Source organism: Micrasema longulum, unplaced genomic scaffold (genome assembly GCF_059751315.1).
Source record: "Micrasema longulum isolate JH-2025_06_02 unplaced genomic scaffold, ASM5975131v1 h1tg000611l, whole genome shotgun sequence".
NCBI classification, from domain to species: Eukaryota; Metazoa; Arthropoda; class Insecta; order Trichoptera; family Brachycentridae; genus Micrasema; species Micrasema longulum.
The window spans coordinates 193,494-214,023 of record NW_028277807.1 but is presented as its reverse complement, the minus strand read 5'-3'; the positions used below and the strand labels follow the sequence as shown (position 1 = coordinate 214,023).

General features: G+C 31.7%; 1 protein-coding gene across 5 annotated transcripts in view; it reads right to left on the bottom strand.

The window, feature by feature from the left end:
- The window catches only part of Obsc (Obscurin), a 156,346-nt gene that overhangs the window by 54,784 nt on the left and 81,032 nt on the right, over positions 1-20,530 (bottom strand). For all 5 annotated transcript variants that reach the window (XM_088228826.1, XM_088228821.1, XM_088228824.1 and 2 more), the window contains 3 exons: positions 15,066-15,203; positions 10,050-10,220; positions 7,859-8,024 (listed from right to left, as the gene is read on the bottom strand). In XM_088228826.1, coding sequence (XP_088084952.1) covers positions 7,859-8,024; positions 10,050-10,220; positions 15,066-15,203 — 475 coding nt within the window. The remainder of the gene's footprint in view (positions 1-7,858; positions 8,025-10,049; positions 10,221-15,065; positions 15,204-20,530) is intronic.

The following is a 20,530-nucleotide window of genomic DNA, read 5'->3' as shown; positions in this document are numbered from 1 at the left end:
TACTATCAATAGAAAGTAAAAATACTACCATGGTTTCGTGGAACATTCAATTTAAATTAACTCATAAATATATTTTACCTATCTGCACCCAGTGGTGCATAGGGCTCTGCATTAGTTCTCCTATTGCAGTGTATCTTGATCATTTTTGTTTCATGATAAACGCTGAGGGGGCCAGTCCAGAAAAAATGAAATATTGAAACCAATATTTTTCGACCTCCATAACAGGAATGGAACCTAGAACCTCAAGCATAGTAGGCGAATGTGGCAACTACTACACTACGAGGTGAACGTATTTCCACTCGATTTACTTTTTCAGGGTTTTTAAAGCCATCGAGTTCTGGTTCTTTTTTACACACAAAACTGTATTTTTCAACGCCCGGACAGACATTTTTTTTCAAATAACTTAACGTTTTTTCAATTAGATACCGGAAAAAAAACATAAAAATGTAATTCTCACTTTTTTTCTTACTAACGACTTCTCAACAACGTTTTTGAATAGTCAAATTATAGAAAAATATTCATACACTTTATTTTAAATAGCGTCAACTATGTTCCTACTTCTTGAAACCTATTAATTCGTATTTATATTTTATACAGTATAAAAAACCTAGGGATTTATATATAATGTAATATAGAGTTCTATTTTATTAATAACCTAATTTGTATTATGTACGGGTCTTATACTTTCTCAACCTTAAGAATTATTAAAAATTATTAAATTGCCATGAGTTTCCTTAAAGTGAGCAATAATTGAGGTAATGTGCTAAGTCTCTACTAGACGGCATAAAATTTACGTTATTTCATGTAGTAGGTAGTTCGTCATAAAATTGACCGACAACCGCTCAATCAGTCAAATCATCTTTGAAGTATTCTCGACGTGACAGTCGAAAGAACATTTCTATGTGGCTTAATCTTCGATGTCCATTGGAAATGTTCGAGAAAATAATTTACGGTTTCATAACAGCTTTTCGCTCAGGCTAGCCGCTATGCGCTACCCGAAGTATTGGAAATAAAATATTTTAGCGTTTCAATAGCTGAGTGGGTGCAAACTGCAAACCTACGCTCGCGATCTTCATTTGCGTGTTTAAAAGATGTTAGTTTCCCACCGCAAAACATTGAAGTGGAATATATACAGGTCTACTCGTTATTTATTCATCACTGGAAAATTATTGATATGTGCCAGACGTATTATGGTATTTATCGCTTGTGTAGCAGCAAACACTTGTCAACATGTCAAAATGTTTTAAGTTGGAAGTGGCTTCAATATAAACTCAACAATATGTCAATGTATGTGTCAGGACAAAATATGCATAATTTTTTCATATAATTGGATGCACAAGTCAAATGATAGGTGCGTTGTGTATCTAGGTTTAGATTTCGTATTTTTATAAAATAATAATTATTGAAATACTATAACGCAAACCTTTAATTTATCACCATTGTGAAAGTGAAATTACAATTTTTATATTATATGTTTCATGTTCTTTTTTTTTAAATACGAGTAAGTGGAAAATGAGAAACAGAAAAAAAGATGTAGATCAAATTTTATAATTATTTATTTTATTTGCATACTACAAAGAGTATTATTCTGTAAGATAGGGGTCAGAGCTATAGTATGAGTTTCTGACGTTACTACAACCTGTGTAGATTTATTGTGACGGTTCTCCGTAAACTTATTCTCGCCGTCCAAGCCCAGGTCTATAGCTTTAAAAAGCCGGACTACTAGGTTGAGGACAAGTGCTAAATCTCCCCCTCCAAGCCCAGGTCCGCTATTAGAAAGAGCGCTATATCATCTTTAGGTTTAACCTTTTTTATATTTAAAGCACTATATTTGTATCGAATGTGTAAGGGTGTTTCATTATCTGAACTACAGAACCTTTATCTTGACGCTACAGAAAGGTTCATTCTAGCAAGGTGTTATAATTCAATCTGCAGTGCCATTACAATAGTCTTAGTAAACAACATAAAGTAAGACAAAAAAAAAGAAAAAAAAACAAAGACTCCTTGGCTTAATAAGTTAGGTATAATGCTTGAATTTAGTGCCTTCCAATTGGTAATTTCCCTTTGTATATCTTCAACCTGTATTAATGAAATTTTTCATGTCAACCTTGCAGAGAATCAAACACCGTACCCCAGGCACAATAGGAAAAAGTAAACAATGTAATCGAGTATGTTTCTTTTTTGGGTGATACTGTGTGTGCTGGATTTGTTCCGACGTTTCGGGTAGCATTGCAGGAGCCATCTTCAGAGTAAACTGAGTAAACCCACCCAAAAAATAAACCTATTGATAACAGTGACCGTGAAAACCTTCGCGCCAATGTAAACAATGTAGACTTATTTCCACTCGCTTGACTTTTCCAGGATTTTCCTTAAGAGCAGAGGTGGTGGCCATCGAGTTGAAAACACTCGTCCAGGATTTTAGTTCTACAATATATCACACGGATACGATCGATAAAAAAATAAAAGCTTTAGGAAAGGATTAGAGCTATGATTGGTCAAATCTCGTCGCTCAGCCACCGTATGGGCTGGGCGTGAAATATAGTTTCTCTCCAACCGTAGCTTATAATCTTATAATAAATTTGAAAATAAGTTGTCATATGTTAGAAAACAATGAGTTAATATTTATAAGTCATAAGTGTGTAGTAGTGTAGTCATGTTTAAACAAACAGTGGAAAAAAGAAGACTATTTATTTAATAGCAACTTTTTATACTTATTCTAAACAAAACAACAAAATATGTGACAAATAGTGAACAATGGAAACTTAAAAAAAATAGTGCGCTTGTAACCTAAAAATCATAAAATTTTATATAAATCCATTAAAACCGTTTAAGAATGCATCAGTTTTTGACGCGAAAGTACCTAAATTTTGCTATTTGGAACACTACACCCACAATTAATAAATTACAACAATGCTACTAAAAGTAAACTGACATTTATTGATAAATACATAATATTTCAAATATCTGCCTTCTAATAACATACAAAATGATAAATCAAACCGCTCATACACGCGTTTGTGTAATGTTTATGTAAAAAAGTGAATTGAACAGGAATGTTGCGTCTCATAAAAAGAAATAATACGGACCAAAATGGACACCGAGTCGTTGGAACAATAGACATAATCCCCCAGTTACTACACACGTGCGTTTCCAGAAATTATCAAGCAGCCAGTGGGCCACATGGCGACGGTATCTACCTACTGTCTACAAAAGCTTCTCTTCGGACATCTATCTCCCTTTGTTAACCATAGAGTTGAAACAGTGTTTGATTTATTTAGTTTTTTTTTGCTTACTATTTAGCATAAACACTTGACCAATTTACTACTATGCTCTATTTTTTATAAATTTATTGATGTCATTTAAACTTTGCTGGAATTCCACTCGTCCATGCTCTTTGTAGCTGCACGATGATTGGTTATCTAGCTTTCATATATCAACTTTGAAATTTTGTAAATGGGGTCTAGAATTCCAATCGTCTATGCGCTTAGTAGCTGCAAGACGTTCTGTAATCTAGCTCCTATCTGTTATAATTTTTTATTGATCTTAATTGAAAACGAGGAACTAGAATCCCAACCGTCCATGCGCTCTGTAGCTGCAAGACGTACTGGGATATTTATTAATTGTACAGCGCCCTTAAGGTGATTTTCACAAAAATGGCGCTATAAAAATTATCCAATTATATATATATATAAATAGTGAAAATATACCGATATTTTGAACCCACATGTTTGATACGAGTATAAGTTATTATCTCAATATCGATCGACTAGATAGCTAAGAATAGATTTTTAAAATATTATAAGTAATTGAGTTTATCTGAAATCAAATACAAAATCGTATCTAAACATTTTTACACTTAAAAAAATTACGTATAAAAATCAGAATTTAACTAGTTTTATGGCCCTTTTTATATTACATATGATTTTATTCATATTAAAATAAGATCCCAAAGCCCGTGCACTTTCAATTTCGATTTGATGAATTATTAATAGTTCCGCAAACGCACCTATATTTTGTTTTTCCGCTACCCGCCTGTGCACCTACATATGTGTGCATCGGCATGACGTAAAGGTATTTATCACCCATGATTCAGTCTAATGATGTCGTACTGTGAAAAGAAAAGTGGGAAGACATGGACAAGGATGACACGTGAACTGAATAAGACCAATCGAAATAGAAGACTAAAAATTAAAATAGAACACTTCATTATTTATAGGACTGGCCATTAGTCATCTGTGAAGTATGAAAATAAGGTTGATTTGGCAAACACAAAGGAATTTACACTTTTTCATATTATGAGATCGATTAATACAAAGAAAATATTGTGTTATAAAGCTAAAGTGACTAGTCTAGTAGTTTTAGGGAAGCATTGATTCCATCCAGTATGTTTATTTCAATTTTAAATTTTTCTTAAAATTTAATATAATATAAAGTTACAACATGTTAACAAAAAGAAATACAGAATAAAGTAAAAGTACAGAAACAAAAAACAAAACGGATAACCACACCAAAAAAGAAGCAACCTCTTGTGCTTGCTGTGGGATTACACTATTAATAATTTAAGTACAAAACATATATATATTTCAAAAAAATAAATAGAGGTATATAATTTATTTTTTTTATAAATACGTGCATATGCATGCAAATGAGCATGCGTGCGCACGCATATGTAATTACGAACACATATACACGCACACGCACACTCACTCACACGCACATACACATTCATCCACATACATAATATAAAATGGTGAAGAAAATTATAAAATAAGGTTTTCAAGTTACTCAAAAAAAGAACTTCAAGTACAGTAGAAAAAACATTGAAATAAAAACATATATATCTTTAATTTTGAAATAAAAAACTTATATATGATTTAAATGTTAAAAATCAACATTTAATTAATGAGGTATTTAGTACGTAAAGACGCGCTATACCACACTATAATTGCATTCGAAATACCAGCTCAGGTGCCAGTCCAGCATGCGCGGTCCGTCCATATATTGGATGGAACCAATGCTTCCCTAAAAAAATGACTTCTAAGAAATCAGTATCTTATAATTAACTAAATAAACAATATTTATTTTAGTCCACTCCTGTCTAGTTACGAAAGTATTCATCTCAAATTACCACCCATGGAAAGAAAAAAAGACTTGATTTATTAGCTCCATGTGTAGTATTTAGTAAACATGGATAAAATAAAACAGGCCATAATTCATTAGTTACGTAAACCTTGACGAAGAAAATCGGTTTCATTTTGAAACCGGTCGGTGGAAAAGAAATAACAGATTATTGGTTAAAAACAAAGTTGTTTTATTTATGTTATTATAATGAATAACAACAAAGTTAGTTATTCAAATATAAAATTGAAATCAGCATATTTTTTATTTTATAGTGTTTAGGCAGGACCCATTTTGTTACATGTGTTTTTTCATTGAAATATACTATAACAGTTAAAAACAATAAAAATGTTATAAAAAACGAGCTGAACCCGGCAATGCTTTGTTATTGCTAGATTTGAGTATAAAGTCGTATATAGATCCGCACCTCAAAACTGAACCGATTTTGTAATTTTTTGTAGACAGAGTATCAGAATAAAATTTTCTGTATCAGTACGTCTTGCGTTTTTAAAAAATAGTTCTCTTATGATATTGTTACAAATATTTGTATACCGTGCGCCCCTAGACAGTGGATAAAATTGGGCGTCAGGCAGCGTTTCCCCTTAAGATGAAACATTATTAAGTATAAAATCAAAACTTGACTTTATAATGCGTTTACGTATCATCGGACTATAATACTCATAGACGTACTCTGAGCCCCCTAAAATTATTATATTAAACTCATGCCCAAATGTTTAGTCATGCTCAACGCGTACTTAGACGTTCTTTGACCGACAGCCGGGTTTTGGTGTGAGCTTGACATTCAATATTCGAAACCAAAATACACGATTGTGTCACGAAACCTTTCGAATATACGTAAAAAAAGAAGGTACATATTTTCATTGGTCAACCTCCGCTCTTCTTACCAAAAGGGGTGCGCTTTATGTAGAAGGTAATGTTGTTTGTAAGCGTTAAAATAAAGCTTTTTAAAATACGAAAAAATAACACACTGTCAATTTTTTAGTATATGAATTCTCGTCAAATGTAGTCCCGGTAAACGACGAATAAACAATTTACGCTCTTAACTTTTTTTCTACGAAACAAATTGAAGATTTTAAGAGCTACAAATATGGCCAGGTAAAAGCTTGTCATTTCCCAAAAAACGGCACGTAAATCGGTCCAGTAGTTTTTCAGTCTATCGAGGACGCATATGCAAACATTGCCATTTATATGCGAGTATATAGATTAAAAACAAATATATCATTTACAAAATATTTTGAAAAAATAATGAGGTATAATTAAAACGGACAAATATCAATAGAATTTTAAGGCGTAAAAAGTAAAATATAACATCAATTGGAATGTAGTACCAATGCAATGTCCAATGCATTATTGAGCGTGGATAAGGGGCTGATGACTATATTAAAAAAGACGACTTATAATATTTTTGTATTTCAAGATACCGAATGAGCTCTAGAACGAGGGATTAAAAAAACTGTTTTGAAAAAGCTCAAACATAATTGTATATTCTTATATAAGCAAAATGTTATTTGTATTTTCCATTACTTTAGTAGTAGTAATTGTTTGCACCATCAGTTGAATATGAGTAAATGTTTAAAAGCTTCGAGGAGCTCTTTTATTAGAAAAGCAAAGTTTTCTACCGATTTTTTAATATAAAAAACTATACTGCCATCTGGCGGTAAAATCACGCAAATGATATGAAAACCAGCTTACCTGAAAGATTTTCAGAGTTTTAGTGGTTCAAATCCGTGCTAGTTAGAATTGTAAATGATATCATGAAATAAATAAAATAAGTTAACATATAAATAAGAATAAAATTATACATTTTTACTTTATGATACAGGCCGAAAATGTATTTTATAAAAGAATAATTAAATCTAGATTCCTTTAGCAAATTATTAATTGTTTTCAGGAATAATCGACGTAAATACATATTTATTTCAAAGGACAAACGATTTCGAAAGATACACTAAGTATTATATTTTAGTATAGGTACCCGTATGTAGATAGTTCGTTTTATCACATTTAAATCACGACCGAAATGTCACTATTCAAATTTTTGATTTTTTCCTTTCCTCTCTTTTTTTTCTTCATTACCTTCTCTCTTCATAGTACAGTATAGATTTTTACTTAAATTAATTTATGTCTTTTTGAAAATATGTATATGTCTTTATTTATTTTATAAAATTGAAATTAAAACGATTCTATTATACTTACAATATGTTCATATTTATTTTCTCAAATCAAACGGTTTGGATAGGCAGGAAGAAATTTCCTTGAATACCTCATATATATCATATTAATGTGTCACACATTTAATTTTTTTATTGTGTATTATGTTGCTAATTTTATTTAATATTTGTAGTTATTTATGTCTGTATTAATTAATTGTTGGTCCAAACTCAACACAGTTTGGTCCCATGAACTAATGTCTCAAAAATGTGTAAATAAGCTGTTTGCTAATACATAAATATCCCCCCTTATATTTATAAAAAAACGGTATAAGTAAATAAAGTATATCAATAAACAAAAAAAATATATACGGAACGCGGAAACCTAAAAAACGTATAAAAAACTCCTCCATGAATATACAAAATGATATGGGTTTATTTAAATATAATTATGCTCGAGTGATTGGTTTTTACGAAAAGGATCATAAGTAGCTATATTTTTACACTTCTATTGTAATGTAATCATCGATCAATTAAATATATTACTATCATATTAAACTGGTTTTTACCTCAAAGAACTCCCGAGCTTGTTCATTATCCTGTAGAAATATCTGAGCCGAAGGTTCATCTCTGCAGTAAGCCACGTGCTTGTCGAATTCTCTCTCCATACGAAGGAAGGTCTTTCCCAACATGCGGGGTTCGTTAGCGTAGTACTTCACACCTTCAATAAGCACCCTGGAATTATATTAAAATTAAAGAATTATTAATCAAACAAAAAAAAAATGCATTTCTTATAGAAAATAGAGTGCTGGCCAGAGCCGGAACTTTCATACGTTCAGTTGGCGCAAGGAACCAGACACTTGCTTACAAAGGAGCGAGAACAATATATTCGTATTTACAAACGTGTATATTCCTAACATGCAAGGCTGAGACATCATTGGCGACAGAAGAAGTCAGTTGGTTTGGACATGTCTCTACATGTCTCTTTATCTGTCCATTCTCTCTAGAATGGACAGATAAAGAGCGGCTGAAAAGATTTACCATGCGATGGATGCAGAAAATGAGGAAAATCGAGAACATGACCAAATCCAATAGGTACTTGAAGATTGGACATTTCAGAAAAAGGAATAATCGGCGTGCGCATGAGAACATGACGTGTATCCATGTAGAGAAGCAGTCTGTGTGTAAAGACACGGTGTGACGTTCTAACTTCTCTGCCAACCCCTTCGGAGAAACGGCGTGATGGTGTGTTAGTTTGCAAACATAGTAAGATCCTAAAAAAAATATACCGAGAAAAAGTATTTATGATATTAATAATATACTAACTGGCTTTCTTTACGCAGAGGTGGGTAGAGATAATAAAACGCTATAGTTACTTCTCTATCTTTATACCATACTGACTTTGCATCGTCTAATTCTTTTTTGCACCACAATAGTCCAATTAAAGTGGTAAGTTATAGCACAGAATACTTAATTATAAATAATGTAATCACTATCTTCTAGTTGACTCTTAACGGCCATTTGCGTGTGGAAAATATGATAGATAAATATGACAATAATGCCCTGTCCCGCTTCGTGAACAGCCTTGACCGCACGGGACAGAACACTAGGACAATACGAAAATTCGGCCGCAGTTCACACGTGAGCTATGCGAACGTGAATTCGCGACGGTGTTCATTACGAGCGAGTTCACGAAAAGTAATATTTATTTTATACCAAGATGTATTGGAATCGTTAAAGAGCGAAATAAATAATAAAAATGTGCAGGAGCGACGTGTTCACGTCGATCGAATCGGTATTGTCACAAGGTCCTGTATGTGCGTTATCACAGGAGAACAATGCGGCTGCACTCGGCGGTGAAGAAAATTTTATTTTTATTTATTTATTTAACTTTTGTACATAATGTTATTTGTAAATTGGCGGGCTTATTGCCAAATGGCAATTTCTTCCAACCAACCAATAAAATAAAAGTTATATTTTTATAATTCAAGTTACAGAACGTATTCAATAGAAAAAAATATTTAAAATCTAAAGAAATATAAAAATAGAAATTAACGTATTTGTTTATAAATTACCTTAAATTTAAACTATTACTCAATGGAAAAAAGGAAAAAAGAGGAAAGAGGAAAAAGGAAAGGAGGAGTGATTAAGGAAGAGAAAGGAGATGTTTCTTCAGACGTGATTTAAACAGAGATAATGTAGTAACATCTTTGATGGTGGATGGGAGATGATTCCACAGTCGAGCCGCATGGACACTATATGAGTTAGAGAAGAAAGAGGAATTGTGGATGGGTATTAAGAGAGTGCCTTGAGAATTAGAACGAAGAGGTAAACCATGAACTGATAAGCGTTGAAATTTTTCACGCAGGTATATAGGAGCGTAGGACTATGAAGTACATTGAACAGAAGTGAGAGGGAGTGATAGTCTCTCCGCTATCTAATTTTGAGCCATTTCAGTTGCCTACGATAATCAGGAAATCATTCGTCGGCGGAGATAGCCTGGCCGTTTATATCGTTGGCGATGTCTCGGGAAAAAAAAATGTTTTACAAATTGCTGTTTACGCGTGAACAATGGTAAAGTCCTGCGACAAAACAAAATCGTATTCCCCACGTGCACACGGCTTTTTAAACTACTACCACGTAAAAGGGTAGACCCTTGAATTTATTAAATTTAATATTTTCCCTAACAAATGTCTTTTGTGTTTTTAAATCGTTTTAATAAGTACTGTTGTCACCAAAAATGGAAGAAAGTCTTCTTACGTATTGTGAAATTCGGCAATTTGTTTGAAGTTGTTGAAGACTAGCTCTTTGTTATCGCTGACGACCTTCGGAGTAGTCGCTTTATCCAGGGGCTTCATGTATCTCTCCACCACCTGCATCAAGTCTCTGCCAAACTCCTCTTCTGTTTCCACCAGCTCGCGAACAACGGCCCTGAAAGGTACAAAGAAATCCAAATTAGAACAACCACAAAAAATAAAAAAATAAGGATGTTGATGTAATTTTATTGCCGTTCAGCAAAAAAAATATGTATATATATTTTGTTATAAAATTTTTAACACAATTTTATTACGCACCTCTATGAGAAAAGCGGTATTGTTAGAAATTAATGGAGTTTTGAGTGGTATTCATATTTAAGGAAGTAAATCTAATCTCCCTTATAAAATCCCAAATATTTTTTTATTTCTTTTCTTTCCTGGTTCCTCTTCATGTCTTCTTTCAAACCAATTACCTGATCCCACATTCCTCATCATTGTAAGTTTATAACATACTTTTAATATGTTTTATATTCAAGCTTTATCTCCCCATTAAAAAAACATTTTTAATTTGAATTAATTAGGTTTTTCATATAGTATATTATAATTTTTTTTATACATTCAAATATTTTTTAGTACAGATTTTTGACCAAAAGCTCTTTTTTGATCAGTCCGCTTTTTGGTCGGTTGGAAGATATTATTTTTAGCAATAAGCCAACAAACTACTTATTCTTTGCTTTGGAAGACTAAAATAAAATAAATAAAGACTATAATAGCCGATCACTAAAAACATCATAAGTATTTTTACAATTTTAAGGTCACTTTGGCAAGGGAGTTTTAAGTTCGATAGTTTTTTTTCTCGTAGTTGTAAATGGGCCTCTGGAGCCTGTGGAGAAAATATATCATTTTTATACTAATTCTAGTAAAAGAAATATTTCCGAATATGTGATTGTGCATTTTAAAATATTGTTTTTTTGTTACTGAACACATAAAATGGATATATTATGCGCAATTACAATAGAAAAGTAAGGAAAAGTACTTACTTATTTGTTATAGTTTATAAAACTATTATTTGTGTAAAAAATAAATAAATCAAGATAAACTAAAATTGTTTAATGCCTTCCTCGGCCCGGGTTTTCTCAGTGCGGAAAACATCGTTTATTTAATTATATAACGTATTCTTGTGAAGTATTAAATATGTAATAAATACTTAATATATAGTTGTTGAAGGACAATGAAACAATAAAAAAACATATGTTACTAATTATGTATCTATAAAGATTCAACGTTCTTGAGATTATACCCATGTTAAATAAATAATGTTTTTAGATGCTACGTTTATTATTGTGCATCTTATGAATGACTCTTACAGCGAGAGAACAAAAAAGACTTTGTATTAATTTGAAAGCATAAAAACCCAACTTGAATCACCTGGCGTTGTGTCTCAACCGAGATTATGTTTACGAAAAAAACATGTCGATTTCAATCTACAGAAAGACCCATAAAAACCATTACAATTAACAAGATAACTAAACACAAATAATTTTCATTCCGTCGGTCGTTTTGTTCTCAGAAATCTCTTTTAATTATATATTATCTCCTTCTGGAAAGTTAAGAGTACCTACCACCCACTTAATCGTGGTAGAACACACGAAGATTTTTTTTTAATACGAAAGTTTTACATTGTTTTTCATTGATCAATATAGGAACTTTTTTAAAAATGTTTTTACAAGAAAATTTTATGAAAAATACATGTGAGTGGCAAACATAATTTTACGTCGTTATATCTTCGTAGTTATACGAAAATGTAGTTTTATTAACGTTTACTTTTGGTCTTTAGGAAAGGTAGTTATAATCTGACGTCTGTTTAGGCAATTACTAATATACATTTAGTTTTAATTTATTTGAAAATATTCATATTCACATAGAATTAAGAATAGCATTTCATAATTTACAAATTTTTCATATTTTTGTTTTTTTGTAAGGCAAATTAAATTTTTAGCTTGTTTATGGTTAAATAATTAATTTCGTAATAAATACCATAATAAACACTGGGTAAAACAGTAATTCGAGATGCTAGAATGATGAGGCATGTCATAAATATGTGGATGACTGATGTTTGGATCCATAAAAAATAACAATATTTCTCAGCACGGCTTATTTTACGATTATTTCAGGAGATGGTCCATGTCTTATTTCGTGTGGCATATTTTACAAGAAAGAATAATATATCATCCAAAATATCACCAGATTTGTGACGTTGATTTCTGTTCCTAAAATTATCCTAAAGTTTATTTTAGTTTTGAAAATTTTGAGCTACAGAATACTTTTTTTGATTTTTTACTTATCGCAACTTAGTCGTTTATGTATTGTTGAATTCTTGAATGATGTATTAAAAGAAAATGATTCATTTGCTACATAAATACATATAATATTTCTTGGCCCGTATTTCGAATATCTCTTTAGTCCTAATGTAAGAAATGATATCTTACCTGTATGTAATAATAAAATAATGTCACTCTCATAAATCCGCACGATATTTGGCTCGTCTTTCTAATATGTTCTAAATATTTGTTTGGCATAATACATTACTTCTTACTATTCATTTAATCACACTGTTTTAAATGGTTTAGAGCTTGTAAGTTTGATTGATTGAATTGCTTTTAATGTCCGATACATGTGTGCAAACTTCAACATCAAGTTTTTTATTCGTCTCAGGTATGTAATCAATTATTTATACCATGTGCAAAGATTTTGGGGTAAACGAATTTAATTGGGGTTAAAAAAATAACATTTTAATAGTTACAAAAAAAACTTTTATACTTCTTCGAATGATTTTTTTCTGCGGGTTACATAATTGTGATACTTTCAAAATAGTAAATAAATGACAATTATTCATGGTTTTTTTCTTACAGAAACCACTGTAAAAAAATACGAATTTATTTATTTTTAAACGACACATTGAAAATCTAATGGCTGCATATTATTTATGTATTTATAAATTATTTTAAACATAAATCTGATATTTTCAAAATAATAATTAAAAAAAGTATTCAATAAAATGTTACATGAAATTAAAAAGTTTTGTTACTTTTCTATCATGGACGTGTAAGAGTAAAGGCACGTTAAAAATATTTTTTTGAAATTATAATCCACTGTTCACAGGTTTTAACAGAAATGTCGGTTTAGAAAGAAAATTAATGGATGACTTTGTATTTAAAAATTCATTTGAGTCCCCCTCGATTTAGTGTAATAATAAACACAGTGCTTTAAGGATTCAAGAAAATCCGCGAGAGAGAAATTTATTTTCAAAAGGTCAATACACTTTTCGAATACAACGGAACGAACACTGCAACATACGTCACCCGTGGTTGTGTTTATACTCGGTGGAGTAAAAAGGAAAATAATAATAAAAAATAAAAAAACATGTATTTAAATCGTACAAAGATCAATTACAGGCGTTTAAATACCTTTGTATTTTAAAGTGAGGAGACCAAAAAATATAGGCATTATTATTGGCCGGACAGTAAGTAAATTTATTTATTTATTTATTCATACAAGTCCATATATATTACAAAGATATAACAATAACGTATGATATATATGATGCCAAGGGCCCTGTGTTGAGTTGGGATACAACATAATGGAAAGAAAAATGAAATATGTTTGATTTTGTTTGATCGGTCTTATTAAACCACAAGCAAAGGTTTAAAAACTCATTGAATGGCTAAACTTTTTATCATCCCGTATCATTTGGTCACTGACGTGCGGTTTTTTCATGGCATTAAAATATAATATTATTTGACCGTCTCGTGGTCAAATGGTCAACGCGTTTGCCTACCAAGCAAGGGGTCTCGGCTCCGATTACCGACATGGTCGACATAAAATATTTATAAAAAGGTGGTTTTTCTTTGAAATATTTCAAAGTCCTTAGACTGACAGCCGAAGCGTAAGATTGTATCATTTTACCTTCATATAACAAAAATAATGAAGACAGCATACAAGTTGTCTTCTTTCATGCGATCATCATCATCAGTGGCGCTACAGCTGGTTGTGGGCCCTGACCTCCTCCAGATTCTGTCTCCATTTCTCCCTGCACCCTGCGGCTCTTCTCCAGTTCGTCAGTCCAATCGCTCTAATGTCACTTTCGACTTAATCCAGCCATCTTAATTTTGGTCTGCCTCTGCTTTGTCCGGAGTGGTAAAATAATATTTTTGTGGTACGATTATCATTTATTCTGTGCACATCGCCCAACCATTGTTTTTTTTTATTTTATGAATCGTGCAATGTTGGATTCGTCATATAGTGACTCTAATTCGCGATTGAACCGTCTCTCCCACACTCCGTTTTGGTTGACAGCACCAAATATCATCCTCAATATTTTTCTTTCTAATACTTATACCACGTTTTTATCTCTTTTGGTCATAACTCAGCATTCGGCACCATATGCAATGACCGGTCTGAGGAGAGTTTTGTAAATAAGGTTTTAATGCTTTTTCATGCGATCACTGAATCAAATTTTACTACAACCATCTTTCTCCCTCATCTATTTCTACTTAGTAAAATTTTGTTCCTTCTCTTCCTTAATCTTAAATCAGTTATTTTTTTTATCCCTGTGCAATATACTATGTCTACTTTTATTTTGTCATGACTGTAATGTATATCGTCCTTGCGAAATGCTCACCGGGCGTATAAATAAATTAATAATACACTGGTTAAAAAATGTATTTTTGTTTATAATATAACTCGTAAATAAAGCGATATTTTTTCTTCGGAGAGTTCAAATCAAAAAATACATGGCATTATTTTCCAGAAGTGAAAAAAAAAACAAATAAAAATAATGAACATAAAAACATAAATGAATTACATAATTTTCCCGTGGCTTCTCTATACCCCCCAATATGCACGAAACCGCGTTTTAATAACAAACTCACCACCAGTCGGCCCAAAGCTAAAATTCATACGAACAAGTTTTTTATGAATAGATTATTCAAGAATTTTATATAAATATACAAGATCTTACTGTCTTCTGAAGGCGGCGTCTGCCTCGATAGCTCCCGATTTTTTCCCTTTCTCTTGTTCTTCCTTGGACCTCAATAGTTCTGCAGGGACCCATCCTTGGCGCCCAGCACCACTTTCTTCTACGACTCTCACGAGTAACCTAGAATTTGTTTAACCGAAATTAACTATTAATTAGGCATTAACATCGTCGAAATATAAACATGCGATACCATTCGTAATCTAGCAGTGACTTGTTTTCTATTTATATGGGCAGTAGGCAAAAATTATGTTTACATTTGATAAATATTTTTTAAATAACATTTTACTATGTAGGGTCAACGGACAGAAAAACAAATTGTTTTAACGAATCTTTTATTACAAAAAACCAAATTTAAAGAAATCATAATTTCACTATCTGCATCCAGCATTTTTAATGTACTATGTTTGAGTTCAGGGACGCTGAATTTTTTTTGTGTAAAACAGACATAGCTTGGAATAGAAACATAAACCTTAAGTATGGTAAACGAACGCGCTAACCACTATACTAGGAGGCAGAGTACTCTTCACTCGATTTCTTTTACAGCATTTTTATATCAGAGTGACACACTCGTGTGAAAACATGAGTGAAACAAGAGTGAAAAACAATCGTCCAAGATTCTAGTTATATTTCGCACTCGGAACTATATTCTTATTCCACCTGGACACAGCCAAAACATACTAAGCTAATTTCGTTTACTTTATTTATGAATGCCTTACTATTTTTTTTTATAGAATTGAACAGTAAAAAAATTAATCAATTCTACAACAATTATATATTTGAGCAATTTGTGGGGGTCATAGTCTATTGATCGATGACACACACATGCACGTGCAATGATTTCACCTGAAATATAGAGCAACGATAGATGAAGCAAGTCATCATTTTATATTGAAAACAATACATTTTATTCTGCAAGACTAACAGTATTGCACATAAAACGTCCGTCTACACAAGAGCGACGTCCTGCAGTACATTCACGCCACGGAGACATGAGTGGCGTATAAAGAGACCACAGGGCGTGGTAATACCCAGCCCAACCAAGCAAGTCAGCCCAAAGAGCCAGCCCAAGCAGTCAGTCAAAAAAATCAGCCCAGTCAGTTGAACTCCTCATCACCGCTACGCTCGGGCTATACAACCAAGTGCTGTATCTTATCCGACATGCAATAAATACGTCTTGTACACCAACATTGTTTCATCTGTTTACCTCCATTTTGGTGTATGATCACCGACCCTTAACCGGCAAAATCCTACAAACTAAATATTTTTTCAGCGCTAAATCGATTCCACTTGCGCTTTTAAGAACAGGCAGGTATACTTTAAAAAGAAACGTGTTTTCATGAACGTTGCTTATTGCTTTTTACGCGCAATGAGAGATTAATTAAAGAAAACTAACAACATTTTACATCCACCGAACAATAATGTTTACCAAAATATAACTCGCTATTGCAGTGGCAATAAAGCATCCGGACTTTGCCAAAAATAAAATGCCTTATTCATACTCCTATTTGTAGAGTCAAAATACCCAGGAATCCCTCCAACCTCGTGAGTGGAATTTGTGGTATATCTATTACTCAACAATTAAGCGAATCTGTTTACAGTACATCTATTGTAGAATGTAGTTGATATACCCATGCAATGGCAGAACAGGGATAATAAACAAAACATACTAATATTAAAATAATTCAATGACGATTTTTCCAATACTAGTAATTGGATCAAATTCTTATGCGCGGTTAAAAATAGAGCATCAAATTATACAAAACAAATTACAACAGTAATGGAGAACATTTTAGAGATAGGAATATGGAAGTCTACGCACACATGTAAAGTGGGCTCTTAAACCAGCCAAAGACGGGTCATAAGCCCCGTAAATGCCTAGAATTCCATATTCCCTTCTCTGAAATTTTCTCCATCCCTGTTGTAATTTTTTAATCTTATTTATTAAAAACTTCAAGTACAAAGAATGTACTTTGGCTGACTTATTGCTAAAAACAATATCTTCACGCCAACCAAAAACAGACTGGTCCAAAAAAGAGATTGGTCAAAATTTGTACGAAAAAAACCATAAATATATAATTAAAAACACATACATATGTGAAAATAAAATAGAAAAAAAAACTAATTTATTAAAAATAACAGCTGTTTTTAATTGGGAGATAAGGCTTGCACATATTAACATACATTATGTTTTTTTTTTGCCAGAATGTGTTTAAAACCAACGTTATTGATCAAAACACAAAAAATTGTCCGGAACTTCGATATTTTTCTCTTTTTTATATAATGGCAGAAAAAAAAAATAGTTTGACCAAAACGATTTTAATTCGTGCTGAAATGTATGTAAGATAAAGTGAATGTTTCGAAAATTACCATATTCAAAAATATTACCTAAGTATTCAAATGTTTTAGAACCATGTTAGTGAAGTTGGTTAGTGCCTGTTGGTGAACTGAGTGAAAACACAATTTTCGCTCGTACGCACAATGGAATGTTTCATATGAATACTTTCTGGTACGCCCACATAAACAAAGTTGATCAAATGTTTGAATGGACTGGATGAATGGAATATAAGTTAAATGTATTAGATGTTAACACAAGTTGCGTTCGTTTTTTTTTCTAAACTTAAAAATAAGCACCTAAAGTAAAACAAAATGGTAAAGGTCATTCGAAATATTTTTTTCTTCTCTACAAGATATTGTCTTTGCTTTCATATATTATTTTATTTGATAACAAGCCTTCAAAATGGAATGTCAAGTAGGCGAAAATGAGCATTTTCGACACCTCCTTCTGTTTGCGCTCAATAGAGGGAATAAAGCTTCCAAAGCTGCTCGCGATATTTGCGCAGTGTACGGTGAAGAAGCTATGAATTATTGAGGTGTTCGTTGTGTCTCTTGTTCTCTTCATTTGGAAAAAAACGGCCATAATTTATGTTAACACCAAATAAATCCCATGGTGAATTAATAGGGAAATATATATTTTTTTTACATATTTAAATTAATAAAAGTCTACGAAATACTGTCCAGTATATAATTATTTTTTTTGCTCATTATTAGAAGCATAAAAAATACTTTTAAATTTGTAATTTTGAGTTTCCGCAAAAACGGTCATTCCATTGGCCATGCCCCCTACGTCACGATTCATGTTTTTTTTGTTCCTGCATTGAAATGTGTGTAGAACAATTTCACAAATTTTGACGTCATAACAACCAAGGCCAAACACGTCGCGTTTTTCTACTAACATATTTTTATTGAATTTCTTTTTTATATTAAAATATTTCGGTACAATATCCATATTGATTTTGAAAATACAATTAATTATTCTAAATCCATTTCATATATTTTTATCGGTAATCGTAGTATGTGATATTTCCCTATTGCCACTGAAAATCTATCCAGTTGATGACTGATATGTTCCACAGTAAAATTACACAAAAAGTAATCGGAAAATAAAAGTATTTTAGTATTTACCAATATTTCTTACCACTGTTCCAGTGTATCTGGTATTAAGAGGAATGATATTGTGGCAATACTCCAATGGGAGATCTTTTCTTCTACAAAATCTTAATGCCAACTTAAAATAGGTACCTTGTTGTGGTCAAAGGAGAGAATGCATTTAATAAATAACCATGTCATTAAAACTGAGTTTCTAAACCATAAACACAGAGTGAATTATTTGTAATTAATGGTTGTGATAATTTCGAGGTAGAATTATGACATTTGATTTCTTCATTCGAATAGATTCAAGTCAATTAAGGTTGAGTAATTTACACTGAATAGAGGTTATTTAATTGTTTACAATTATAAATTAATCGTTTATTATTTATCAAAATCTGATTTGGAGATCATTTGAATTGTAGATACATTATTTTTGAGCACATATAACGTTCTTTAAAATTAAATGCCGAATAGCTTTTATTATTTCAGTTAATATTGTCATTATCAAAAAATCAAACAAAGCTTCATTATAAGGCCAAAGGTCCTAGGTTCAAATCCCACTCTATCACAACACGATTCCCATTTTTTCAGCACAAGTTATTTACGACTTTTAGGAAATGGTCTGAAAATTTTAATATTTGAGTAAATAATAATACGACACTCAAGTATTTCTCTTTCTTTTTAAAGTAAAATTCTTAACAAGGCATAATCGTATACTTATGTGTAAAAGTAATTTAAATTACTTTTACATGTTTAAACAAATTAAAAATATCTAAAGATTGCATATCATAATACGAGATTAAAAATCGCAGGAAAATGCAAGTACTGTATAGTACGTGTCTTATAATTTTGCACTTTTTACTACAATAAAAAGTTTTTCCTGCCTAGTGCAGTGCCTTATACATAATTGGGTGTCGATGAGTGTCAGAACATACCACGTATTAATAAATCGATATTTAATATAATTTTAGCATAACTTCAACAACAAATAAGTCTTCCAATAAGAGAGAAAAATTGAAGGATGTATTAAAAAAGCAGGGTTTTAAGGATGATTTTAAAAATGCTTCGTTTTGCGTGCGTAGTGCAACGCACGCTAAAAAATTAAGTTATTACACCAACCTAGGGCCTTAACAGACCTAGCCCTAATTTGAACAATATTGACAATTTAAAAATATTTCAAAAGAGACGGGAACTTGTTTAAGTAGGGAATATCAAAATCTAGGCATTTAAATCGTTGCTGGCGTAAGCCGGTTTAAGTGATCACGTGACATGCTGCGTAACACTCGCTATTCTGTCTCCGCCCACGTTAAAAAAAAACAATATTTTTTGGAATTCTATTTTGATTTTTGTAATGTACACATTTAAAAATACTTAAGACAAATGTAAGTTATATAAAATATAAAATAAATATTATGGATGAGCAAAATACTTTTGACTCTATTTGTTTTTTAAATATTTTACAAGATACTTTTTTATTCTATATGAACACCTCGCTGCGCACAACTCGTTTCGAGTCATTTATTTACATTCTTTATCTTATGTTCCTGGTCCTGTTTCTAAATAATATATAAATATACATAATACATACACAAACATAAATGTTTACATTCAATACATATATAAATTTCTACATATTATGTTCTTTATCCATAATATGTTCATTATAAGTCTGGAATTTTCAATATGGCAGGAATAGAGTTTGATCCAGTTGTTGTGGGAATCTCTTGGCTTAGATAATTTATTAATCTAATTCATCTTATAAGATGCATGTGGTAGGTGTTTAGGTGCACAGAAGCTTAACGCAAGAAAATTTGGGATAAAATGACTCCCTCGATTATAGATCGTATGTATGTTTAGTGTTTTGGAATATGTTCGCGTTTCTCGTGACGTGTGGATAATATTTCATTTTGCAGTGACATAATGAGTACGCGGCAAACATGACATGTTTTGTATAATTTGTTCCAAGTATTCCGGCTCTCTGACCAATCCATTCATGAGCAACCGACCACGTTACTATG